This window comes from Molothrus ater, chromosome 7 (assembly GCF_012460135.2).
Source record: "Molothrus ater isolate BHLD 08-10-18 breed brown headed cowbird chromosome 7, BPBGC_Mater_1.1, whole genome shotgun sequence".
Taxonomy (NCBI): domain Eukaryota; kingdom Metazoa; phylum Chordata; class Aves; order Passeriformes; family Icteridae; genus Molothrus; species Molothrus ater.
Genome location: NC_050484.2, coordinates 36,866,633 through 36,892,679, shown reverse-complemented (window position 1 = coordinate 36,892,679; position 26,047 = coordinate 36,866,633). Strand labels below are relative to the sequence as shown.

General features: G+C 52.1%; 2 protein-coding genes across 6 annotated transcripts in view; both read left to right on the top strand.

Moving 5' to 3' along the window:
- The window catches only part of CACNB4 (calcium voltage-gated channel auxiliary subunit beta 4), an 86,891-nt gene extending 67,897 nt beyond the window's left edge, over positions 1-18,994 (top strand). For 2 of the 5 annotated variants that reach the window (XM_036387254.2, XM_036387255.2), the window contains 5 exons: positions 856-965; positions 1,893-2,044; positions 2,465-2,560; positions 9,356-9,541; positions 13,250-18,994. In XM_036387254.2, the coding sequence (XP_036243147.1) occupies positions 856-965; positions 1,893-2,044; positions 2,465-2,560; positions 9,356-9,541; positions 13,250-13,513 (808 nt within the window). In that variant the 3' untranslated portion in view covers positions 13,514-18,994. Of the gene's footprint in view, positions 1-855; positions 966-1,892; positions 2,045-2,464; positions 2,561-9,355; positions 9,542-9,856; positions 10,457-10,578; positions 10,632-13,249 lie in introns of those variants that run through there. The other 3 variants (XR_004980565.2, XM_036387256.2, XM_036387257.2) reach the window with 3 other exon arrangements.
- A 3,473-nt stretch (positions 18,995-22,467) lies between these two features.
- ARL5A (ADP ribosylation factor like GTPase 5A) overlaps positions 22,468-26,047 on the top strand; it is a 10,960-nt gene continuing 7,380 nt past the window's right edge. Inside the window, exons 1-2 of the mRNA XM_036386536.2 lie at positions 22,468-22,744; positions 24,528-24,588. Of these exons, the coding sequence (XP_036242429.1) occupies positions 22,699-22,744; positions 24,528-24,588 (107 nt within the window). The 5' untranslated portion in view covers positions 22,468-22,698. The remainder of the gene's footprint in view (positions 22,745-24,527; positions 24,589-26,047) is intronic.

The window sequence follows — 26,047 nt, the reverse complement described above, 5'->3', positions numbered from 1 at the left end:
AAGGCCCACAGCCCATTCATTTCTATTTTAAACTCGTTTTTACCTTTGGCCTCCACTGTGTACATTTATTTATGTATTATACAGAAAAAGAACTGCACTTCTTTAAAAAGAACCCTGAAGCTGAAAATTCCACTTAGAGCTGCATAAAAAGAACCCTGAAGCTGAAAATTCCACTTAGAGCTGCATAAATCTTGGGTTCTGTGCAAAAACTGCTGGTCATTCCCAGCTTGCTTTCTTTCCACTTTTTCCTGGCTCCTTGCTCATCCCAGGCCTCCTAATTGGATTTTACTCAAAGGAATTGTGTGGTCTTTGCTTTGTAACATTTTGTGTCTTTCTAACTCACTGACAGATGAAGTAAATAAATCATCTGCCTTAAGTTAAAGAGCTGCAGTGAAGTTAAACCTGAGTTCAGGCAGCCCAGAGAGCTGCAGTTCCTTTTCTCCTGCTCATCCCAGCCCCTGGCACAGCTCCCTGTCAGCTGGGCTGGGTTTACTCCTGGTGTAACTCTGGGGAAGAGGAAGTGCTGCCTCATTGCAGCTCCCTTGCTCTGGGTGCCCCAAGCCTCACATAACTCACAGCATTTATGGCACTGTGTAAATTCATGCAGGAGATGAGTGAGCTGGGAGGAGGAAAGTTAATTAATGCACGAAGGAGAATAGCAGGAACTCCATGCCAGGGCTCAGGGAATAGGAAACACATCCCAGTCACCCAGCACTTCTGTTCATTTGTTCTTTCATGATGCCATAACTCATCTGCAAACATGCCTGAGCATGTTTGGTTGGGTTTGCCCTTTGGAATAGCTGTGCCTGTGGAAATCCCACTCCTGTGTTTGTGTGTGCTGTGCTCTCCTGCCAGGATATCCATAACCAGAGTGACAGCTGACATCTCCCTGGCCAAGAGGTCTGTGCTCAATAACCCCAGCAAGAGGGCCATCATCGAGCGCTCCAACACCAGGTCCAGCCTAGGTAAGGCCCTGCCACAGCTGCAGTTAGGCTGGGCTTACACACAGGGGGACAGGACACCATTCCAGCCTTCCAGTCTGAGCTGGGGCGGACCCACAGCATCATGGATCCAGCTCCTGGCCCTGCACAGACACCCCAAAATCCCACCCTGGCATCCCTGGGGTGCTGTCCCAACCCTCCTGGAGCTCCTGGGAATGTGCCCATTCCCTGGGGATCCTGGGCAGTGCCTGATCCTTGCCCTGAAATCCACCCTGAGCCTCCCCTGGCTCAGCTCCAGCCACTCCCAAGATCCCAGCAGTGGTGCAGATTTAAATGTGTCTACAGCATTTTACTGCACAATCCTGAGCTGGCCTCTCAGCTCCTCCTCCTTCCCAGCCCTGTGCTTTTAATTCCACATACAAGGAGCCAAAGAGCTTTCACTTGTCCAGCCAAGGAAATGTCATTCCTGACCCTGGGACCAGTTGTGTGTTTAATTCTGAGCAGTTACAGCTGAATTTTGCAGTCTGGCTCTGAGGCTTTGGGTCCTGCTCCTCTCCTGAGTGTCAGGACTGCTGGGGAACAGTGGCCTGAGGAATTTTTATTTGGACTCCATGATCCTGGAGGTCTTTTCCAGCCTTGATGGTTCTGTGGTTGTGTGATTCTTCCTTCCACAAGGGTGGAAATTTCTGTGGATCATGTGTATTCCAGCATCCTGCTCTCTGGGACACCTTCCCAGGACCTAAGAGGAGTTGGGTTTGGTAAAAAAGAAAAAAAGGCCAAATTCCAAATCTCTGCCATCGTGAGTGAGTGCTTGCACTAGAGGTACAGGTAACAGGTTTTATTTATTTGTTATTTCATGGCAATGCCATCAATTCACATGTGGAGTCTGTGACAGTAGGTGGGTGAGGGTTTTTATCCCAGTGGTCTCACCTGCTTTGTTTTCCTTTGCAGCTGAAGTGCAGAGTGAGATTGAAAGAATCTTTGAGCTGGCCAGGTCCTTACAGCTGGTTGTCCTGGATGCAGACACCATAAACCACCCTGCACAGCTTATCAAGACATCTCTAGCACCAATTATTGTCCATGTGAAGGTGTCCTCTCCAAAGGTAATTCCTCACCTTAAAATCCAGGAGGGAGCTGGAAGGCAGGGTGGGAATGGGCAGTGTGGAATCTGCACCTGAAAAGGAGAAAAAGTGACATAAAGCACTGCTGGTGTGCTACAGTCCATCCAGCAATCCAGATAATTCTCTATAAATATAATTTTCATGCTTCTCTATTGTCACAAATAACTTAGGACTTAAAGGAGGATAAAGCAGAGATGCATTTGAAATTTTTCAAGGGCTCAAACATGATCCAGAGGGAAATGTTCCCAGTTCTCAGAAGGGTTATCAGAAAGGTTTGGGATATTCAAGGGCAGCATTTTATGGAGAGCTTCTGCCCTTGGTAATCCCTCAGGGGGAGGCCAGGCTGAGCTTTGGGGAGATGAATGATCCTCAAACTCACCTTTTGCCCTTTCCTGCTGGCAGGTTCTGCAGCGACTGATCAAGTCCAGAGGGAAGTCACAAAGCAAACACTTGAACGTCCAGCTGGTGGCAGCTGATAAACTTGCACAATGCCCACCAGTAAGTACAGAGGAGAGGCTGAAGAGCTCCTGCTTTGTGGAATTCTGCTGATCCATCCATTATCACTCCCTGGTGGTGCTCACACGGCCCTGCACTCGTGAGGCACAAAGTGCTGCAGACTTTCATCCTGCCTATCTCCTGCCCCGGGTTTGTTTTGGTCTTTGGCAGGGTGACAGGCCAGGAGTGACGTGGAGGGGACAACAAATCTGGTCATTAGCAAATTACATCATCTGTGGAGCTGCAGCTCCCAGAGGGACAAAGTCTGGCTTTGTAGGGGCCTCCCCTCCCTGCACAGGGAGCATGTGGAAAGGGAAAGGGGAGTGAGCCCTGCCCCTGATGCTGCAGGCCATCCAATCCCCTCAGCAGAGCACAGCCACTGCTCTCCCAGCTCCTGATCAAAGCTCCTGCCCCTCTCCTGGAGTGCTGAATTCCTGCTGATGGAGCAGAGGCCTGCAGGGCTCTGGGGGAGGCTCTGCGGGGGCTTGGACAGGGCAGCTCAAACTTCAGTTTTTAGTTTTGAAAGGCACACCTGGTGTCTGGGACAGAGGCAGTGGAAATGGGCATGGATGTGGCTTTGTGGGATCTCTGTGGGATGTTGGGATGGGAGTGCAGAGTGCAGAGGTACCAGGGCAGTGACAGCCTGTTCTTCTGCAGAGCTCAGCTGTGTTACATTTCTCACATGGAATATTTTACTGAGTTGTGATCTCTTAAAATGCTGCTGGCTTATTCCTGTGAGCCACCCAGGTCCCACTAACCCAACCAGAACTGGAACTGTCCTGGAGAACAAACTGATCCCTGTAAAACACATCCCTTCCCAGCTCCTGATCCCTGTAAAACACATCCCTTCCCAACTCTGATCCCTGTAAAACACATCCCTTCCCAACTCCTGATCCCTGTAAAACACATCCCTTCCCAAGCTGATCCCTGTAAAACACATCCCTTCCCAACTCTGATCCTGTAAAACACATCCCTTCCCAGCTCCTGATCCCTGTAAAACACATCCCTTCCCAGCTCCTGATCCCTGTAAAACACATCCCTTCCCAAGGTGATCCCTGTAAAACACATCCCTTCCCAAGGTGATCCCTGTAAAACACATCCCTTCCCAACTCTGATCCTGTAAAACACATCCCTTCCCAACTCCTGATCCCCCTAAAACACATCCCTTCCCAACTGCTGATCCCTGTAAAACACATCCCTTCCCATCTCCTGATCCCTGTAAAACACATCCCTTCCCAACTCTGATCCTGTAAAACACATCCCTTCCCAAGCTGATCCCTATAAAACACATCCCTTCCCAACTCTGATCCCTGTAAAACACATCCCTTCCCAAGCTGATCTGAGGCACTGGAGTGCAGCTGCCCCTGTTTGTGGTGTTTGCCCTGAGCTCACACACAGAAGAGCCCTCTGCACATTGTCCTGTGTGAAAGGTGTTTCCTCTGGCACCTGCACACAGAGCCCTGGGAGTTTCACAGCCTTTTTTTGCCCTTTCTACAGTGATTTCCTCTTACTCAGCTTCACTTTGCTCACATCAGCTGAAATGAGAGCAGGCACCAGAGCAGCTGTGGCTGCCCCATCCCCTGGCAGTGTCCCAGGCCAGGCTGGACAGGGCTTGAAGCACCCTGGGACAGTGGGAGGTGTCCCTGCCCATGGCAGGGGGTGGATGAGATGGTTTCCAGGTCCCTTCCAACTCATGGGATTCCTAAATTCCATGAAATAATCCACATGGGGTGCACTGGGGCACTGGGATTGTCCATCCCCAGATTCACTGAACTCTGCCTCAGCACCAGTCCTGGAGTTGCATTGCAGTGCTGAAGGCCTCACCTGGATCAGAAAAGCCTCTCCAAATGTCAGAGTCTCAGCTTTCAGCCTTGCACCCAGCCCTGCTCCCAGGCTGTTTGCAGCCTGCCCTGCCCAGGAGCTGCTCACAAACCAGCTCAGCACTTTGCACTGGTGATGGGCAGGAAGTGAGTGCTGACTTGGAGCTCTCCCAGGGAGCTGACAGTCTGGCTTGGCTTGAAATTAAAGTTTGGCCCACGGTTTAATTGAGTAAAAGTTCATTGCTGAGAGCAAAGGCACTGCTCCCTCTCTCCTGCTCATCCTTTTGCAGCTCAGATTCCTGCAAGAGGAGAATTTGGAGTGTTGGTTTAAAGGAAAGGTCCTTGCACAGGATGCACTCCTCACTCTGTTCCTCTGCTGAGAGCCAGCCATAAGGAATGAGCTGGTGCTGCATGTCTAGACACTGCAAAAATAGCTGTAAAAATAGCTGGGCATACTTGAGCTCAGGAACTGCTTTCATTATTAATTCCTTGCTAATCTGCCCCTGATGCTGCTCGAGCCAGCCTTGGGCACTGCAGGGCAGGACACAGGAACACTGCAGGACTCCAGGAATATTGCAGGGCTCCAGGAGTACTGCAGGGCTCTAGGAACATTGCAGGGCTCCAGGGATATTGCAGGGCTCCAGGGATATTGCAGGGCTCCAGGAATATTGCAGGGCTCCAGGAATACTGCAAGGCTCCAGGAACACTGCAGGGCTCCAGGAGTACTGCAAGGCTCCAGGAACATTGCAGGGCTCCAGGGATATTGCAGGATACAGGAACATTGCACCAGGAATATTGCAGGACCCCAGGAACATTGCAGGGCTCCAGGAACATTGCAGGGCTCCAGGGATATTGCAGGGCTCCAGGAGTACTGCAGGGCTCCAGGAATATTGCAGGACCCCAGGAATATTGCAGGGCTCCAGGAACACTGCAGGGCTCCAGGAACATTGCAGGACACAGGAACATTGCAGGGCTCCAGGGATATTGCAGGGCTCCAGGAATATTGCAGGACACAGGAACACTGCAGGGCTCCAGGGATATTGCAGGGCTCCAGGGATATTGCAGGGCTCCAGGAACATTGCAGGGCTCCAGGGATATTGCAGGGCTCCAGGGATATTGCAGGGCTCCAGGGATATTGCAGGGCTCCAGGAATATTGCAGGGCTCCAGGAACATTGCAGGGCTCCAGGAATATTGCAGGGCTCCAGGAACACTGCAGGGCTCCAGGGATATTGCAGGGCTCCAGGAATATTGCAGGGCTCCAGGAACATTGCAGGGCTCCAGGAACACTGCAGGGCTCTAGGAACACTGCAGGGCTCCAGGAACATTGCAGGGCTCCAGGGATATTGCAGGACCCCAAGAATATTGCAGTGTTTAATTTCAATCTTTTTCAAAGCAAAATATACATAAGCAAACCACATTTTTTAAAATTTCTAATTTAAGTGTGTTTTAATTGATAACTTCTTCCACAAGTAAGTGATGGACTGGAATGTGTGGTGCATCAACATGTGGATGAATAGCAAAAGAGTAAAAGCAGTAAATAAAGAGAGGAGCAAAAGAAGAGCAATAAACACTGAACTGGACCAAGGGATGCAGTGTTAGGAATATTCTGATTAGAAGGAAACTCCTCCTTGCTGGCAGAGGAGGAAACTTTTCTCTACCATGCTGGGAAGAGAGAATAAATGAAAAAAAAGAAGAAAAACTGCTTTATCATCTTAAATCTTATTCTGAGAGCTGTAAAAACAGGTGGAAGAGAGCAGCCTGTGGTTGGTGCTGGTTGCCCTTTACACCCACAGCACCTGCACTTATTTTCCATTTCCTGTGCTGTTCTCACAGTGTTTTGCAAAGTTAAGATTAGAGATGAGATAGGAAGTTGAACTGCTGAAAATAGGGTTGTGTTTCTCTCGAGGGGCTCTGCTGGTTCTGGCAGGTTGGAGGACAGGCAGGGATGGAGGTGGTTTCAGCCAGCACATGGAGGAGGTGTCTGGAGAATTCCCTGAGGCAGGAATGCTGCTGCTGTCAGGACTGCCTGCTGCCTTCTCTGCTGTGGGAATGGCTACAGGGGCATCAGCACTGGAAAGAAAGAAAGAACTTGAAGAGTTTTGTGCCCAGAAACAAAGCAGGGCTCATGCAACACCCAGGGACAGTGTCCAGTGACTCCTGAGGGCTTTGGCTCTTGCTCACCTTCTAAAGCCACTTGTACCATTTTCTTTACTAGACATAGAATCATGGAATGGTTTGGCTTGGAAGGGAAGTCGAGGATCACCTAATTCCTTCCTGTGCTATGGGCAGGGACATCCTCCACTATCCCAGGCTGCTCCAAGCCCTGTCCAGCCTGGCCTTGGACATGGACACTCCCGGGAACCAGAGGCAGCCAGAGCTGCTCAGGGGCTCACCTCCCTCCAGGCAGGAATTCCTCTGCAGTGTCCCCTCCCTCCTTGCTGTGTCCTGTCACACACCCAGGGATCCAGAGGCAGCTAGAGCTGCTCAGGGGCTCACCTCCCTCCAGGCAGGAATTCCTCTGCAGTGTCCCCTCCCTCCTTGCTGTGTTCCAGTGTGCATCCATGCCCCCTGTCACACACCCAGGGATCCAGGGGCAGCCCCAGCTGCTCAGGGGCTCACCTCCCTCCAGGCAGGAATTCCTCTGCAGTGTCCCCTCCCTCCCTGCTGTGTCCTGTCACACACCCAGGGATCCAGAGGCAGCTAGAGCTGCTCAGGGGCTCACCTCCCTCCAGGCAGGAATTCCCTGCTGTGTTCCAGTGTGCATCCATGCCCCCTGTCCCTCCCTGCTGTCACAGGAAGCCCCCTCCATGCCTCCAGCTCCCTCCCCTCTGCCCTGCCCTGCTTCCCCTTTCCTGAACAGCTGCAAGGCTGGCTGTGACAGGCAGCGTGTGCCACCCCAGTGTGTGTGTGCCACCCCAGTGTGTGTGTGCCACCCCAGTGTGTGTGTGCCACCCCAGTGTGCGTGTGCCACCCCAGTGTGCGTGTGCCACCCCAGTGTGTGTGTGCCACCCCAGTGTGTGTGTGCCACCCCCAGTGTGTGCCACCCCAGTGTGTGTGTGCCACCCCGGTGTGTGTGTGCCATCCCCAGTGTGTGTGTGCCACCCCAGTGTGTGTGTGCCACCCCAGTGTGTGTGTGCCACCCAGTGTGTGTGTGCCACCCCAGTGTGTGTGTGCCACCCCAGTGTGTGTGTGCCATCCCCAGTGTGTGTGTGCCACCCCAGTGTGTGCCACCCCAGTGTGTGTATGCCACCCCAGTGTGTGTGTGCCACCCCAGCGTGTGTGTGCCACCCCAGTGTGTGCCACCCCAGTGTGTGTCACCCCAGTGTGTGTGTGCCATCCCCAGTGTGTGTGTGCCACCCCAGTGTGTGTGTGCCACCCCAGTGTGTGTGTGTGCCACCCCAGTGTGTGTGTGCCACCCCAGTGTGTGCCACCCCAGTGTGTGTGTGCCACCCCAGTGTGTGTGTGTGCCACCCCAGTGTGTGTGTGCCACCCCCAGTGTGTGCCACCCCAGTGTGTGTGTGCCACCCCAGTGTGTGCCACCCCAGTGTGTGTGTGCCACCCCAGTGTGCGTGTGCCACCCCAGTGTGTGTGTGCCACCCCAGTGTGTGTGTGCCACCCCAGTGTGTGCCACCCCAGCGTGTGTGTGTGCCACCCCAGTGTGTGTGTGCCACCCCAGTGTGTGTGTGCCACCCCAGTGTGCGTGTGCCACCCCAGCGTGTGTGTGCCACCCCAGTGTGTGTGTGTGCCACCCCAGTGTGTGTGTGCCACCCCAGTGTGTGCCACCCCAGTGTGTGTGTGCCACCCCAGTGTGTGCCACCCCAGTGTGTGTGTGCCCCCCCAGTGTGTGTGTGCCACCCCAGTGTGTGTGTGCCACCCCAGTGTGTGTGTGCCACCCCAGTGTGTGCCACCCAGTGTGTGTGTGCCACCCCAGTGTGTGTGTGCCACCCCAGTGTGTGTGTGCCACCCCAGTGTGTGCCACCCCAGTGTGTGTGTGCCCCCCCAGTGTGTGCCACCCCAGTGTGTGCCACCCCAGTGTGTGTGTGCCACCCCAGTGTGTGTGTGCCACCCCAGTGTGTGTGTGCCACCCAGTGTGTGTGTGCCACCCCAGTGTGTGCCACCCCAGTGTGTGTGTGCCCCCCCAGTGTGTGCCACCCCAGTGTGTGCCACCCCAGTGTGTGTGTGCCACCCCAGTGTGTGTGTGCCACCCCAGCGTGTGTGTGCCACCCCAGTGTGTGTGTGCCACCCCAGTGTGTGTGTGCCACCCCAGCGTGTGCCACCCCAGTGTGTGTGTGCCCCCCCAGTGTGTGTGTGCCCCCCCAGTGTGTGTGTGCCACCCCAGTGTGTGTGTGTGCCACCCCAGTGTGTGTGTGCCACCCCAGTGTGTGTGTGTGCCACCCCAGTGTGTGTGTGCCACCCCAGTGTGTGTGTGCCCCCCCAGTGTGTGTGTGCCACCCCAGTGTGTGTGTGTGCCACCCCAGTGTGTGTGTGCCCCCCCAGTGTGTGCCACCCCAGTGTGTGTGTGCCACCCCAGTGTGTGCCACCCCAGTGTGTGCCACCCCAGTGTGTGTGTGCCACCCCAGTGTGTGTGTGTGCCACCCCAGTGTGTGCCACCCCAGTGTGTGTGTGCCACCCCAGTGTGTGTGTGCCACCCCAGTGTGTGTGTGCCCCCCCAGTGTGTGTGTGCCACCCCAGTGTGTGTGTGTGCCACCCCAGTGTGTGTGTGCCCCCCCAGTGTGTGCCACCCCAGTGTGTGTGTGCCACCCCAGTGTGTGCCACCCCAGTGTGTGCCACCCCAGTGTGTGTGTGCCACCCCAGTGTGTGTGTGCCATCCCCAGTGTGTGTGTGTGCCACCCCAGTGTGTGTGTGCCCCCCCAGTGTGTGCCACCCCAGTGTGTGCCACCCCAGTGTGTGTGTGCCACCCCAGTGTGTGCCACCCCCGTGTCCCCGGCCGTGACCGTGCTGTGTCCCTGTGCCCAGGACATGTTTGACGTGATCCTGGACGAGAACCAGCTGGAGGACGCGTGCGAGCACCTGGCCGAGTACCTGGAGGCGTACTGGAGAGCCACGCACACGTCCAGCGCCGCGCCCATGACGCCCCTGCTGGGCAGGAGCCTGGCCCCGGCCGCGCTGTCCCCGTACCCCGCCGCCATCTCCGGCCTGCAGGTAGGAACGGGCCCCGGGGCAGGAGGAGCAGCACCTGGGGCTGCCCGGGCTGCCGGGGGCTCTGCCGGCCACTGGGGGTGCAGCCAGGGAGGAGGCAGCTCCTCTGGGAATGAATGCTCTGCCTTTAGTGGGAGCTACACCATTTCCTAGCCAGCAGGCAGCTCTGTCATGATCCCTTTTATTCGACCCTCATAACTTCACCAAACGTTGGCTTATGGGTGGCAAAGCTTGTTCTTTGAGTGTGAATAAAAGGCATTATTTTTTATTTTATTTTTTTTACCCATTGAAAAAAATTGTGACCCTTTTTTTCCACAGGGATAGCTCAGACTCGGCTGAACTTTGACACTTCAATCGTGGCATGTAAATAGTCCTTAATGAGAAGTACGTGCTTTATTAAGTTTGAAACCAGAAATGTTTGGGGCTAATAACTCTGGGGATGCTTGAGGGGCTCAGGATTTGCAGGGAGCTTTAAATCCTGCAAGTTTCAGTGTGTGTGGGGACTCCAGGAGTGTCACTTGCTAATGTACGTCAGAAATAGAACTGAACAAATGACGTTTAATGAATAATTCACCTGACAAATGTAACAAATGTCTGCTCTGCTTGTGGAGTGTCTGGAAGCAGGTAACAGCTTTGGAGGAAATGACTGTTGTTTGGTGTTTTCAGTTAACATCCAGCTGGCTTTGCTGTGAGTGAGCTGCACTTCCCTGAAGGTGCTTAATTCCTGCACTCACCTTTCTAAAGCCCTGCTTGGTTTTATTGGGACCAGCAAGTCACTGTCTCCTGAGTGGCTGAATGCACAAGCACTGTTCTGTTACTAATAATAACATGCACATGTAAACTGTTGTTTCCATTTTCCACTTGCCTTAAAATTTCAGTTTTCCATCTCTTCATGCCAATAAAATACCATCTGCAGAACTTTCACCTCTTCAGTTTCATTTTGAGAACTGGGTGTATCCACAGAATTTTTTTCAGGCATTTATTTCTCTCTGATCAATGGACACCAGCAATAACTGTGAAATGTTGCTCCATTTACTTAGGGAAAACTCACACTGAAGATGAAAATCACCCCTGTGCAGTGGGCTGGCTGAAGGTATGCATCACTTAATCCCCACTTCACCCGAATTCCAAAGGGTTTCGGTGGGATCAATGGTGCTGGTGCTCTGCAGAGGGGTAAATTTCTCCCGGAGTGATCCATGCCCAACCAGAGCTGCAGGTTTTCTGTGCCACCAGGGTTCAGGCCCTCCTGTTTTCCATGGGTATCTCACAGTAAGGACCTCCACCATCTCTGCTGCCCACCAGGAGGTTTTATGCCCATTCAAACCTGTGAAGGATTTGCATCAGCTTTCACTGTGATGATGTGTGTGGTAATTAAAAGGCACTCAGGCTAATTAAACTAGCAAAGGTTCTTGTGGTGCAGGAAGATTTTATATTCCTTCTGCCCTTGGTACCTCAGGGACTGAAAAGCAAAAGCCCAAAGGCTACATAGCAATGAGCCTGATAGAAGTGTGCTGGGACAGGCTGTCCCTGCTTCACCAGCTCCACTTTGGGAGCCTCCCATTTCCACCTGGCCGTGGCCTGGACTTTGGCTCACTGAGAACTGAAAGTTCTGCCTGAACCCCTGACTCACAGAGGTCATGAGGGCCACATTCTGTGGCACAGATCCAGAGCAGTCACAGAGGGCACAGGTGGCAGTGCTGGCCACACCTGATCCTAGGGAATTGCCTTCCTTAAAGGAAGAGCTCGGTGCTGAGCTGAGGGGAAAGAGTAAATATGATCTTTGCCTAGAAAAATATTGCTCTGAGAAGCTGCGGCTGCCCCTGGATCCCTGGAAGTGTCCCAGGCCAGGCTGGATGGGGCTTGGAGCAGCCTGGGATAGTGGAAGATGTCCCTGCCCGTGGCAGGGGAAGGAATTAAGTGATCCTCAACTTCCCTTCCAACCCAAACCATCCTGGGATTCTCTAACTCCTTGGCACCAGTCATTTCCCTCTGACTGGTTAGCTCTAAACACATCTAGCCTAACTTCAGTGCCTGGATTCAAATCCTGTAGCTCAGGTTTTGGGGAGATGTGTTCCTTAGGCTCCAGGGCATTGGGGTTTCAGATCCATTCCTGCAGGCAGTCATCCCAATCACACAGCAGGACCAAAAGTTACCTGGGCTATGAGAGCCAGGTGTACCCAGCCCAGGCGTGTCCCGTGCTGCCACCCGGGGAGCTCAGCAGCAGCCCTGGGATGAGCACACAGCCAGGGAAGCAGGAAGGCTCCTGCAGCCCCAGAGGTGAATTCCCACAGGGATTCAGGCAGAGGGGTGAGCAAAGAGTTACAGCTATGATTGATGAGGGGATTATACATCCAAACTGCATTTGTGTCAGATAAACACAGGGATAATTCATCATGGAATCAAGGAACCACAGAATGGTTTGGGTTGGACGGGACCTTAAAGCCCATCCATGGACAGGGCCACCTCCCACTGTCCCAGGCTGCTCCAAACCCCAGTGTCCAACCTGGCCTTGGACACTTCAGGGATCCAGGGGCAGCCACAGCTGCTCTGGGCACCTGTGCCAGGGCTGCCCACCCTCCCAGCCAGGAATTCCCAATTCCCAATGTCCCATCCATCCCTGCCCTCTGGCACTGGCAGCCATTCCCTGGCTCCTGTCCCTCCATCCCTTGTCCCCAGTCCCTCTCCAGCTCTCCTGGAGCCCCTTCAGGACCTGCCAGGGGCTCTGAGCCTTCTCCAGGTGGACACCCCCATCTCTTCCAGCCTGCCTTTAGTCTCTGAAGCCCTTTGCCACAATCCCCAGTAAAACCTGGTGCTCTGAATGGGGATCCCCTGCAGGAGCTCTCCCCAGTATCTGGGCTGAGGTTGCAGAGTCTCCCTGGCAGCAGCAGCAGCAGCCCTGAGCTGTAAGCACACAGCCCTGCTCCATCCCTGCCCCAGCCACAGCAGCCTTGCACATGAGTTATTCAGGAAGCAGTGGCCAGGCTGTAGCAGCAGGAGGAAGGTTTTATATCCCAGGGAGCAGGGGCTGGAGCTTCAGCACGGAGTTTGTCCTGAGAGATGGGTGCTGATGCTCTTGAGAGGTTTAATGTGTGGTGAAAGCAAAGTGCTTGTTTTAGGCTATTTCTTCACTGTGCCATTAACTGGCAAAAAACCATGAACTAATTTTGTTCATGTGACAAATGATGGGCATTGTCATTATGGGAATGTGAGGAGAGCAAAGGCTTCTAATTAATAAGTTATCTCAGGAAGGGATTTCCTGTCCACATATTTAAATACTGTGCTTCAGTTGAAAGAATTTATTATCCAGTTAATTTAGCCTCCCCTTGGCTAACCATCAATGGTTTGGTCATAGGAAGGGTTTTAAATGAGGCCCAGAGCTGCACCTGTAAAAACAGCCCAGTCAAACATCTTCAGATGTTTTCCAGAACCACAGAAATGGACGCTTAGACATTCCCTAAGCAGAGTAGCAGCGTGAATGTTCTGTTCCTGATCAGAGAAAAGTGATAAATGCTGACTACATCAGCTCACTTTTCATGCTCGGCGCAATACTCAGCAGGGCTCGGAGCTCCAGGAAGCAGAGGCGGCCCGCTCCCGGCCCCGCAGCAGCCGGGCCCTGCTGGCACGGGAGAGCCCGGAGCTGCTGAGGGCCGGGCCGGGCAGGGCAGGGCCGGCCTGCGGGCACTCTCTAACTCTGCTTCTCTGGCCCCGCAGAGCCAGCGCGGCCGGCACGGCGCGCACTCCGCCGAGAGCTCTCCCCTCGAGCGGCGCAGCCTCATGAGCTCCGACGAGAACTACCACAACAACGAGAGGGCTCGCAAGAGCAGGAACCGCCTGTCTTCCAGTTCCCAGCACAGCCGAGAGCATTACCCCCTGGTGGAAGAGGAGTTCCCCGACCCCTACCAGGACTCGTACAAACCCCACCGCGCCCGCGGCTCCCCCGGCGGCTACAGCCACGACTCACGGCACCGGCTCTGAGTGCTGGGACTGGGGAGGAGCGGCATCCACCCGCTGGTACCTCGCCATAACGTAGCTAGGAGTAACAATTCGATCGCGTTCATTTGGCAGGTGTGACCGCGACACCGCGGTTGCACCCTGCTGTCATTGATGTTTAATTAGGGGGCAGCAAAACCCAGCCCGGCCCTTCCGTTTCTGCCCGATCATAGAGGTTGTTTTTGGGATTATTTTTGGGTTTAATACAGCGTTTGCATTTATAGCCATATTTTTTTCTCGTCCTTAGGTGTTAGACACATCAGTTTGTAATTTTGGGTACTTATCGAGGCACTTATAAAATAATTTCCTGTGCTGGAAATTCCAAATGACCAGTTCCAGTTGGAACCAATTTATAAACCAATTCCTGTTGGAATTTGGGTGAATTGACTGGAAAGTCGATGTGAGCATGTTGGGAAAAAAAACAAACACGAAGAAAAATCTGAAAATTACAAACCACTGCAAGTCAGAAAGTCAGCTCCAGTATTTGTTTGCTGGGAGCTCAATTTCCATTTCAGGTTGGAGTAAAGGGATTTATTCTAACAATTTCTTTCCAGAATGGCTTTTTCAGACAAACCAAATGTAAACTCTCGAGAGTGCCAAATATCCCAAATTATTGCAGCAGTTACAAAACACTTTCCAGTTCCAAATTATTTTTAGACCTGGCATGAATGTTGCAGCCAAATGATGCTTGAGTTCAGCCAGTCCTGGCAGTTTTGTTGGGACCAGCAGGGAGGAGCTGCGACAGGAGACGGGAAGTAGGGACAGGGAAAGGAACAAACTCCATCGTTTGTGTGCTTGGGGGTCGGGAATTGTCTTTATTTTTTCCCACTCTTTTACCTGAATACAGCTAGAAGTCCCAAAATGGAACAGGAGTATAGAGACATCAGATTTTTCTCCCATTGTTACCCTGCTTTTTAAATGGAAAACAATCCCCTCTTCTGGCCCCGTGTGTGAAGTCCCTACATCCCAGTACCCCCAGTAGCTGCCCACAAGTTCCATCTTCCCAAGCCCACCTGGGAATGTCTGACCATGTCTGACCATTCCAGCAGCGCACAAGAACCCTCCAGAAGCTCCATTCCAGCCATGAAACCCAAGGGGAGGGAATGGGCTTCACCAGCCATCAGTGACAAACCTTTCAAACAACATCTCGGTCAGGATTGCAATAAAAAGGGAACATCAGACTAAAATCTGCTCCCAGGGAAGTCGTGGAGCTGATTCCAAGCTTTGGATTCCAAGAGCTATGATAAATCCTTGGAGATATTGCTGCCTTACTTCCTACCAATCATTTCTTTCACCTGCTGAGTCTTGAGTTCCTTCCAATAGATGAATTTCTGTGGTTGGACCTTGTGTTTTACACCATCTGTGAAGCCTTAGATCCCATGGGATTGAAAATTGAGCCCCATTGCCCATTTTGTGCAACCACTGACATCTTCCAGCAGAGCCTCCCGAAATTCCCACCGCACACATTCCCTGGAATTGACACAGTTCTGATGCTGAACGTGCATTTGTTTATGCAGATTCACATCACAACTGTGTTTTTCCCAAAATAAGGATCATGAACTTTTTTATTTGCTTGTTTTCCTCCCAAAGCCTGCTGAGCCCAGGCTTTGAAAGCATGTAGCACTACAGGAATTTCTGGAATATTCTGGTTTCTTCTACGTCCTGGACCAGCTGGCAAAGACCACTGGTGTTTCCAGCATCCTGAAGTCTGATGATCCTCTTGAAGCTGCTGGGAAAAGCAATCCATGTCCTTTGTGGGGCACCCAAACCTAAACCATCCCCAGCAGCATTAAGAGGTGGCAGACACCTGATTAATTAAATATTTTAATGACCCCACTGCCTAACAGGCAGCTGCAGCACCACTGGGTGATCCCAGTGGAGCAGTTGCCAAGGGAAATGTGGAAATCTGTGCATCCACTGGACTGCCAGAGTTGTGGATGGATCTGCCAGACCGGATCCTGCCCCATTCCCTCTGGCTGCAGGTGCCAAAGGAGCTCTGAGGCTGAGGGGACGTGGCAGGACCTGGCTCTGGCAGCTCCTGCAGGATTCTGTGCTGCAGCACAGGGCAGCATCCTCCAGGAACTTCTCCAGCCCTTTTTCCATGTCCAGCACACAGAAGGGAGAAAGGAGGCCTTGGGTGGCCCCTTCTTCTCTGAGCTTTCCTTGTTTGTGCATTGAAGTCCTGATTGCAGGGCAGCTGTAGAACCCTGGGCAGCAGCTGCTTCTCTTTATTCTGCACTAGATTAGGGATCAGCTCATTAACTGCTTGAGGAGATTTGCATATTTGTGTATTTGCAGTCAGAGATTTCCTAGAGCCTTTTGGAACCTTGTTTTCAGTCTTCCATGTCACCCCAGGCCAGGGAAGGATCCCCAGCCACCACACTCTGCCCAATCCATCACCTGAACATCTCAAGTGCCACAACTTGGGTTTGACAAAAACAAACTTGAGAGGGAAGCCAGGGATGGGCCTGAGGTCCTTCATTGCCTGGGTTAAGCTGCCTTCACTCCTGGCTGTCCTGAGTTTCTCCCAGAGCCCATTCCATTGACATCAAAGGACCAGGGGCCCTGCAGGTCTCCCTCCTCGCTGGGGTGTTGAATTCTGTGAAAAGAGATATTCCTGAAGTACAGATACAGCAGCCAGGCTGGCAGACTCTTCATTTATTGCAGATCCTATGGGCAGTGTTTGTTTGAAGAGGGGATTTCTGTTCAGGACACAGTAAGGAGTGAAGGCTGTGCTGGGGATCAGGATTGGGAATTCCTGGTGGGATTCCAGCACTGCTCAGCAGCTCTCTTGTGGTTTAGTTGAAGTTGAGGAGTTCATGTGTTCCTGACTGAAGCCATCCAGCCTCATTCTCCATTCCTCACGTCATTTCTTGTTGTTAAAATAATACTAAAGACCAGAGCTCTGTTGGGAGCTCTGGCAGGGACAGAGGGTTTACAAATGTTTATAAAACAGGGAGGTTTTTTATCTTTTGTTGTTATCCGAGTTTCTCATTCAGACACTTTGGGATTGACGAGGATTTAACCAATCAAGGTGATAACAACAATCTCTAAAGAGAAAATTCAGCACATTCTTATGTTTGGGAATCAATTATTCTAATTGTTAACCTTCAAATACTTCCTCCCTGGAGTTGTATTTAACATGTACAGATTCTTTTCCTGATGCCAAACACTTCTCCCATGGGATGTGCAACTCACAGCTGCTGATATTTGTAACTTCAGTTTGATGCCAAATCTTCTGAATTCAGTTTGGTCTCAACACCAGAGAATTCCCTGGAGCTTCCAGACTCTCCTGTCTTTACTGACTTCACCATTCTAAAACAATATTGTTATTCCTGTTGTTCACAGCACACTGAGTTGGGTAAGTCAGGGGTTCTGACACTCCTTTTTTCTTTAATAATCCATTAAATGTGTCCTCTGCTGTGTTTTATTTCACAGGTTCAGTACTTCTGAAACTTGCCCTTAATCCCACATTCCTGATTTTTTTTTTTTTAAGGCAAAATAATTGGAGACTACACATGACAAAATCAGATGCATATTTTATAAAAGGCCGTTTATACAAACCTGGGTTTGCTCCTAAAAATGTGCATTTGAACATCAGGTTCTGTTACCCCTGTTGGTGCCAGTCCAGGTTTGGATCCATGGGATTCTGCTGCCATGTATTTTGTTGGAGTTGCCTCTCATTCCTTCAAATATTAGTCCTACAAAGGCTGCAGGATCCTGTAATACAGCCAAGATTAACTCTGGGGAAATGGAGTTTAAATGATCCTAAAAGAGAGTGTGGTGTCATTTTAAGAGGCATTTGAATAACCTTGGTGAGGTTGTTACTAAGCCCAGTTTATTTTATATAGAAAAATAAAGGCGTATCCTTAAAAAAGGGAAATTTTAATAAAGTTGTAAAATATCTGTAAGGAATTAACTCAGAGAAAGAGGTGAAAATGCTACTTAGGAGTGAAAGTTCAGATTCCTTTCAGTGTGTGTGGAATCCACTCAAGAAGTCAGGAGAAATATTGTGATTAGATCCATCCAGAGAGTTTGGGGAGGAGGTGGAATCATTTCAGATGTTAATGAGTGTCACTCCTTCACTCCTTTGGAAGGAGCAGCCTTGGCTTGGTCCCAGGATGGTTTATGGGAACCCAAATCCCTTGGCAGTGACACCAGGTCCTGTCTGGTCCAAGAGCAAGGCCTGCACCTCCTGATCCTCCCCTGCCTCACCAATATTGCCTGAAAATCGAGCTGTAATTACCTGGGACATGCCCGTGGTGGATCTGCTCTGCAGCAGGGAACCCACAGAGCTCAGAGTTCTCCTTCTGCCAGCGGTGTGACAACAGAGCAAGGGAAAAGAAGCACATTTGTAATAGCACAAATTTACAATAATTCCACTCCTGCAGCTGGCATCGTGGTTTTGGAACCAAGGGGGAGATTTCTGATCCAGCATCAGTGGATTTATTGCATTTTTGATCTGTTTACTCGCTGCCTGATACTTCAGCAGTTGATTTTGGCATTTTGCACATGGGATTGATTTTTCAGTAACTTGTATCCCTTCCATATGAATTCATTAACGACAACAAAAAGAACCTTTTCAAATCACAAAGCCCACTGCATTCATTTCTGCTGATTTCTCCTGGAAGCTGAAATCACATGAATAACTTTAATTTTGGCCAATGTGTAGATCTGGGATGTGCCTGGTGAACCCAGCAGCAGCCCAAGGTCGGGAATGAAACGGTCCCAGGAAATGTTTGTGTGGATACAGAGCTCGGAGGGGGGAGGGAAGAGTCACAGCACCCCAAATTCCCAAGAATTCCCCGCCAACCTGAAGGGAGGTGAGGTTGAGGAGTGTGTGGGATTGGGACACACCTGACTGATTCCCTCCTGGGGCAGACAGGGAGAGTCAGGCCAGCAAATGCAGATTGTGTGCAAGCAGAGCGGGGAGGACGCTGGGATCTGCCATTCCAACCGCGCGCTCCAGACCTTGGGCTGCTCACATCCTGCAAAATCTCTGTTTCTCAGCCAGACTGGTTCCCAGGGAGAGCCTGGCAGCGCTGCCTCGCTGGGAGCCAGTTCAGAGCCACACTGGTGAAGACATTACTGCCTTTACTGGGACAGAGCCACCCCAAATTTGTGTTTTCTGCTGATTTTCCCTTTGTTTTGCCCTCTAGACCCCGTGTGTGTAGCACCTGACCAGGCATGTGGGTACCATATACTATGCAATGTGTACAGTGGTGCATGCTCTGCTCTCCCTCTGCTTTTAGTGGCTTTCAAAGAAAACTACAAAAATTGGGAAAAAAAAAAAAAAGAATAAAAAAAAAAAAGTGGTGTTATTTTTGTGACCAGGATCATGCAGACTGCATGCCCATAGTATCCTCATTTCTATGGATTCGTTTTCTGGAATTTAGATGTACAAAGATGAACTGCATTACAATAACTTTTCTACAATAAATGAACAAAACTACCAAGCGTTTAAAAGTCTGTCCAGTGTCTTTGTGTCCTGCAGTAAGAGTGGGAAGATGCTCAGGAGAAACCCAGAGTCCTGTGGCATTTTTGCTGTTTGCCAATAGATTTTGGCAGCAGCCTCACGTGTTGCGTTTTTAGGAAAATTTAATGAGGTTCTGAAGAAGGAGATGCATCTGCTCTGCGAAATAAATGATGTTTATTTTTGTAACGAGCTTAAATAGCTGTGACCCAGAAGTACAAAAATACAGATAATTCCTGCTGATCCAGCAGGGAACGAGGTACTGGCAGCCAACTGCTCCTTTGAAGGATTCTTGGGAATGGTCAGGGGTTTGGAGCTGGTCCTTGGTGGGATCTCCTTGGAAACAAGGGGCAGGATGATGGGGGGGATTAAGGATTGGATAATTATAAGATAATTAATAGTTTATCACAGAATGGTGAAGGTTGGAAAAGATCTCCAAGGCCATCAAGTCCAACTGGGACTGATCCCTCCCACCTGAGTGCCACCTCCAGCCATTTATGGTGTCTTGGAAAACTGAAAGCATTGGAAGATGCTGCCTCTGGAAGATTCCACTGGAATCTTGGAAGAAGCATTGGAAGATTCCAGCCTCCTCTTCCCAAAGAGGAGAAACAGGAACCAGCAACCTCACAGAGATGCTGTGAGCACCCAAAGCTTGCCTTGGAGGGACAGGAGCACGTTGGCCAGGTGAGCTGCACCCTCAGGCAGATCTACAGCTCTTAAAATTCTGTTTAATAGACTTTCTTGGCTCTGTGTTCAAAATCAGATCTTGAGGCATGAGTTTTCATCTAAGCTGTTGATGAAAAGCACGAGGGTTTTCAAATAAATATAACTGAGCAAAAAAATGCCTTTTTTGTGTTTTCGTATGATCCTTGGGGTTAAAATTTCTTAAGCTGTTTAAGCTGTCTGTGTCCTGGGGAAGGGGCTGGAGCCCCAGAACAGCTCAGGGTGGATTTTCGGGAAAATTCCATCAGGAAAAAGTGCTCAGGTGGAGTCCCCATCCCTGCAGGGATTTCAAAGTGGATGTGGCACTTGGGGACACGGGGCAGTGCTGGGAATGGTTGGACTCAGATATCTTGGAGGCCTTTTCCAACCCCAGCCATCCCATATTCTCTCTGGGTTTTTTCCTGCACAGAAGCATTTCCATGGTGAAATCCTTCTGTCGGCATTCCAAGCACTTCCCCAGCACAGACTCCCTGACCCTGTCTGTGCTACAGCTGGAACAAAATGTACACGACCCGAACAATCCCTCCCAGATTTCCAGGGGGGAATTGCAGTACACGACCCGAGAAAATCCCTCCCAGATTTCCAGGAGGGAATTGCGAGGCTGTACCAGCCCTGCCCACTGGAATGCTTTCCTAGAAAGCTTCCAGCAGCACTGGGAAGCCCAGCTCAGCCCATAAAAACCAGCAGTACGATCCAGGTTCAGCCAGGCTGCTCTAGGAAAAAACCCAAACAAGTGACACGGGGGGGGAATCCTCTGAGCTTTTTATTTAAATAATCAGAATAAACGGTTTAATTGAACTTTGGTAGCCCTGCCACAGCTGTGCAGCCACCGAACCCTGTCCCGAGCCCCGGAGAGCTGAGAACAGAGAAGAACGCCCGAGTGCTTCTGAAATTCCAAGCTGAGGACCTGCAGAAAGGGGATAATTGCCAGCTAATGAATAATTAACGCCATTGCAGGCTGGATGCTGAACTTGCGGAATGTTTTACAGCGGAGGAGCTCACCCGCGCTGCCAGGACCCAGAGCGGTGTAGATGGCACCGGGATGGACTGGCACAGTGGGCTACCAGGATATTTCTCTTCTTAAACTCTTCAGGGCCATGAATTCCCCTCCAGAGCCACAGGAAACACCGAAGTCTCTGGACACAGAGGACTGGAGATCACTCTGGCCTTGCTGCTTTGGTTCCGGACCAGCAGGGAAAATTAAACGCAAGAAGTTGCTTGGGAATAAAAACTGCTCGGAGGAAAGATGAAAAACCTCTGGAATAAGGAAGGAGATTTCATGTCCCATGCCAGGCTGGACACTGGGGCTTGGAGCAGCCTGGCACAGTTAAAGGTGTCCCTGACATGGCAGGGGAAGGAGTTAGGTGTCAGGTGTTGGTCTTCTTAGTTTTTACAGAGATGGAGTAACTGAGAGGTTTTAAAAGATTTTATTCTATTATTAGTTTCAATGAATACTGAGACACAAGAGATGTAAAACTTACTCTATTCAGTACCCACATCACAAATTATTACAGTCAGGGCCAGGACAAGTGAGAGCACAAATACCCCATGTCTTGTCTCAGGCAGCAAAACAGCTGTGCCACAACCTAATATTGTCTGAGATTTCCAAATCCACGAGGATTTAAACTCAGTGGAGGGTTTGGACAGAGAGAAATTTATCTCAGGAAAGAGAAGGCTCTTGGCAGATCTTAGAGTCCATTCCAGTGCCAAAAGTGCCCTCATGCAAACTCACCCGCAGCTCCTGGGGAGAAACTTCACCCGCGTTATTCCCAAGTTTTCCTCAGAACACCAAAGTTTTAGTAGGGCAAAGTGAACGTGGTTTCTCCATAAACTGCAGCCAGGCTGGGAGAGCTGGGAATGTTCCCCTGGAGAAGGGAAGGCTCCAGGCAGAGCTCAGAGCCCCTTGCAGGGCCTGAAGGGGCTCCAGAGGAGGGACTGGGGACAAGGCAGGGAGGAACAGCACACGGAGGGAGGAACGGCTTAAACCTGAAGGGAGGGGGTGATTTCGATGCGGTACCGGAGAGAAATCCCTGGCAGTGAGAGCGGCGAGGCCCTGGCCCGGTTGCCGGGATCAGCTGTGAAGCGGGACGTGCCCGTGACAGGGCAGGGCAGGGCAGGGCCGGGATAGGCTGCGGGCCCCGCAGAGGCACGGCGGGCACTGGGTGTGCGGGAGCCCGGCCTCTGGCACCGCGGACACTGGGTGTGCGGGAGCCCGGCCTCTGGCACCGCGGACACTGGGTGTACGGTAGCCCGGCGCTGTCGCCCCGCAGAGGCTCCGCGGGCAGTGGGTGTGCGGAGCCCGGCCTCTGGCACCGCGGGCACTGGGTGTACGGTAGCCCGGCGCTGTCGCCCCGCAGAGCCTCCGCGGGCAGTGGGTGTGCGGAGCCCGGCGCTGTCGGCCCCGCGGGCAGTGGGTGTGCGGGAGCCCGGCGCTGTCGCCCGCAGAGGCTCCGAGGGCAGTGGGTGTGCGGAGCCCGGCGCTCTCGGCCCCGCGGGCAGTGGGTGTGCGGAGCCCGGCGCTCTGGCACTGAGGGCAGCGGGTGTGCGGGAGCCCGGCGCTGTCGCCCGCAGAGGCTCCGAGGGCAGTGGGTGTGCGGAGCCCGGCGCTCTGGCACTGAGGGCAGCGGGTCTGACGGAGCCCGGCGCGGTCGCCCCGCTCAGCCGGGCGCGCTGAGGCGGTGCCGTGTAATGGCGGCCACGGTGCCGCCCCCGCGCGTCAGCGCAGCGCGCCCGGCCCGGCCCGGCCCGGCCCGTCCGTGAGGCGGCCGCGGGCGCTGCTCCGCTCCCGGTGCCGCCTCTGCCGCCGCTGCCGCTCCCCAGCCCCGTCCCGAGCCCCGTCCCGACCCCGCGGCGATGTCCGAGCGGCAGCGGCCCCGGCGCGGCCCCAGCCGGCACTCGGGGCGCTGCGCCGGGCCCTGAGCGCCCGCGGCCCCGCAGAGCCGCGGCCGGCGAGGCCCGGAGCGCCCGGCCGAGGATGGGGATCCTCTTCACCAGGATATGGAGGCTCTTCAACCACCAGGGTGAGGCCCGGGGGGATCCGGGAGGGACCCACAGCCGCTCCGGGGCGGCCGCACGGGCTCCTGGAAGTCGGGGGCTTTAACCTTTTTTTTTTTTCCACCTTCTTTCAGTTACTGGAGTGCTCATTTCCTGACAGCCGCCTGTTAAATTATTAACGTGTGCTCCTAAGAGGAGCCCGGCCGTGGCGCGGCGTGGCGGGTGGGTTCGTCCTGCTGTCGGCATAGTGTGGGTTTAAGTGGCAATGCTCGATAAGTGGCTCGTTCACGAAGTAAATGTTATTTATAGCTTCAGTTGTGGCTGCCCCTGGATGCCTGGAAGTGTCCCAGGCCAGGTTGGACAGGGCTTGGAGCAGCCTGGGACGGTGGAAGGTGTCCGTGCCCATGGCAGGGGGGTTGCACTGGATAATCCTTGATTTTTCTTCCGACCCAAACCATTCCGGGCTTCTGGGGTTTTTAACACCTGTCTCCTTACAGCAAGGTGTTCATGAGAGTTGTAACTTTAACTACAAAACACCTCCCGATGCTCTTTCCATGTTTCTGAAGTCCTTGGAATTTGATTTAGAGTGAAGCTCATACTCTCACACCTGCTGGTTGAATGTCCCAGTTATGTCCCCGTTAACGTGTAGTGCAAATACAGCAAAATATTTTTGTCTTGTAGCGTCCAGCCCCACCTCAGACCTTCTGTTCCAACTGATTTCCTAACATCCACTATGCTGGCAGCATCCCACCTGAAACAAAAGTTCCTAGTTATGTGGGGTCAGGTAAGCAGACACTTTTACAATATTGTGCAGTTGTGCAAAGTTACTAAAGCTGGAATTTGTATTGGAGGGCATGAAAGACAACTCTGCAAAACCACACAATATTGGTAAAATCAAACCCCAGAAAGCCCCACTTACCTGACCTCTCTCCCCTCCTCTCCTGTGGGATAAATCAGTTTGCTGGCAGGGATTGATCTCAGTGTCTGAGCCTTGGGTCTGTTTTTAATGCTTTTTGTTGCCCTTGAGGAACACGGGGAAGGAGGGGAGAAACCCCCTTCTCACCAAGCTTTTACTTGACTGGTCCTGCTTGGTTGTGCAAGTGAAAGTTGTGTAACAGAGCTGAGAGCTGGCTGTTCTCTCCCAAACTGGAAATCATCAGTTTGGATGTGCTTGACACCACCAGTTGTAGAGTTCCCAGCCACTTCTGTGATGCACAGGAGAGGAGCTGCTGAAGGGAGGCAAGAATTGATCAGGGCATTGAGCTCCAAAATGTCACAGGTGGGTTGTGGAGCACCTGGTGACTTGTCCAAGGCCAGACTGGGTGAATGTGTCCAGTGCAATTTGGAGGGCACATCTGTTGCCCAGGAGGAAAGGGGGGCACAGGAATGACACCAGCCCGGCTGGGTTTTTCCTGCTCTTTGCAGACATCAAGAGATTGCCTGGGTGAAGAGAAAGTGGAGTTGAGAGCTGCAAAGTGGAAAGTGGAGTTGAGAGCTGTTGTGGCTGGGGGGATGCAGTGTGATACAGGCTGCAAAAGCCTGCAGGAGCTTGGGAGAGGGTCCCAGCGTGACCCTGGCAGTCAGAGATGGAAAACATCCTTCTGAGATCTCTCAGGAATGGTTCTGTGGAGGGGGAGAAGGTGCCAGTCCCTTCCCTGCCCGCAGAAACTTCCTGGGCTGGCCCACAAACGCACCTGGCCACGGCACCTGGAGCTGGGCTCTGCTGGCTCAGGAAACCAGAGGCAAACGTGGCACTCACTTTGATCCAGCCCCAGCAGCTGTGACTTACCAGTGCTGTTTTCATTGCAGAGCACAAGGTGATCATTGTGGGCCTGGACAATGCAGGGAAAACGACCATTCTGTACCAATTGTAAGTAGCACCTGTGGGGACACTTGGGGCATTTCCAGGTGTGCTCCGTGGCCCTGGGTGCTTTCACTCGGAGCTTTCCAGGTGCCAGAGGGTGCCTGCAGTTTGGGAAGGGCTCTGCTGGATGAAGGAGGTTTTGTTTGGGGGGTTTGGATCACATCACCCGCTGTTACCACTGCACTCCCAGCCACCCTTGGTGTCACAGCCTTGGCTCTCTGCCAGCCCCATAAAATATGATTGGAGTGAGTGCTGGCCACGGGACACTGTTGCAAAACTGATCCACGCCACAGATTTGAACAGCAGACAGATCATTCTGTGAGTGGCAAAGCACCTCTGCCTGCCCTGACTTGTGTCCCCAGCGCTGAGATCAGTTTGGTGCTGTTTGTGGGATGGCATGAAGGAGGAAGGCAGGACCAGCACAAACCCAGCACAAACACCTCCCTGCTGTCCCGCACCTTTGCTTTCCACAGCAGCATTGATTTGTGTTTGCCTGGCATTAACCTTGCTCCTGGTTTACATGGAGCTCAAATGAGTTTCATATCTCAGTTCCCCAGCTGCAGTTTGATAGAGGACACCAATCTGTCCACAGGCTCAGAAGCTGCTGGGTGGCACAGGCAGCTCAAGGTCTGTTTGTGCTGGGACAGATTGGCCCTTTCCCACGTGCAGCCTGTGCCACTGAGGAGTGTTCCTGAGTCAGAAATAATTCCTGTTAAATGATGTGGCCATGCTGCTCCAAGCCCACATTTCAAATTGGCTTTCTGGAGGTGGTTGGGGTTTGTCACATCCTGGCCTGCTTTGCCTTTCCCCAAACATTTCTGGCTGCTGGTGCCCTGCCATGCTGCAGGGAGAGTGAAAGGTGAAGGTGATGGTGATTTATAGAGGGAGTGAGAGATGTTAAAAAGCACAAAGAGAGTGAAGGGTATTTCTTAAGACTGGAAACTGCAGCTGAGGGCTGTCCTTGGTGGTTTTTAATCCACTTCCTCCACAAATGTCTCGCAGTTCTTCCCCTTATTTCTGCAGTTTCAGTGCTTTCTTTTCCCTCTCATACAGATCTCTGTCTGTCTCCTTTTTCTTTGCACCCACTTTGACTGCACAGGACTTTCCCAGCTCCCCTATTCTCCTGCCTTACTCCTCCTTGACCCTAGCCCATCTTTGCAGATCCCATTTTTCCTCTTGCAGACACTTCCTTGTCTCCCATTCTCATACTCAGCTCTCCTTGCACTGGCCCAGGGTAACTGGGATTGTTTTTCAGAGCACTGCACCATCCCTTTATCTCCTTGGCTCTCTGTATCCTCTTCAGGAAATATCCTAGCACCATTACAAGTCTCAAATTGCTGTCACTGTAACTAAAAGCCCTGCTGCAACTTCAAAAAGGTTCATACAAAATGAAAAGCCATATCAAGATGATCAGAAGAAAAAATAATTAAGTTCTTTTGAACACAGATGGTTTGCCTTGGAGCTA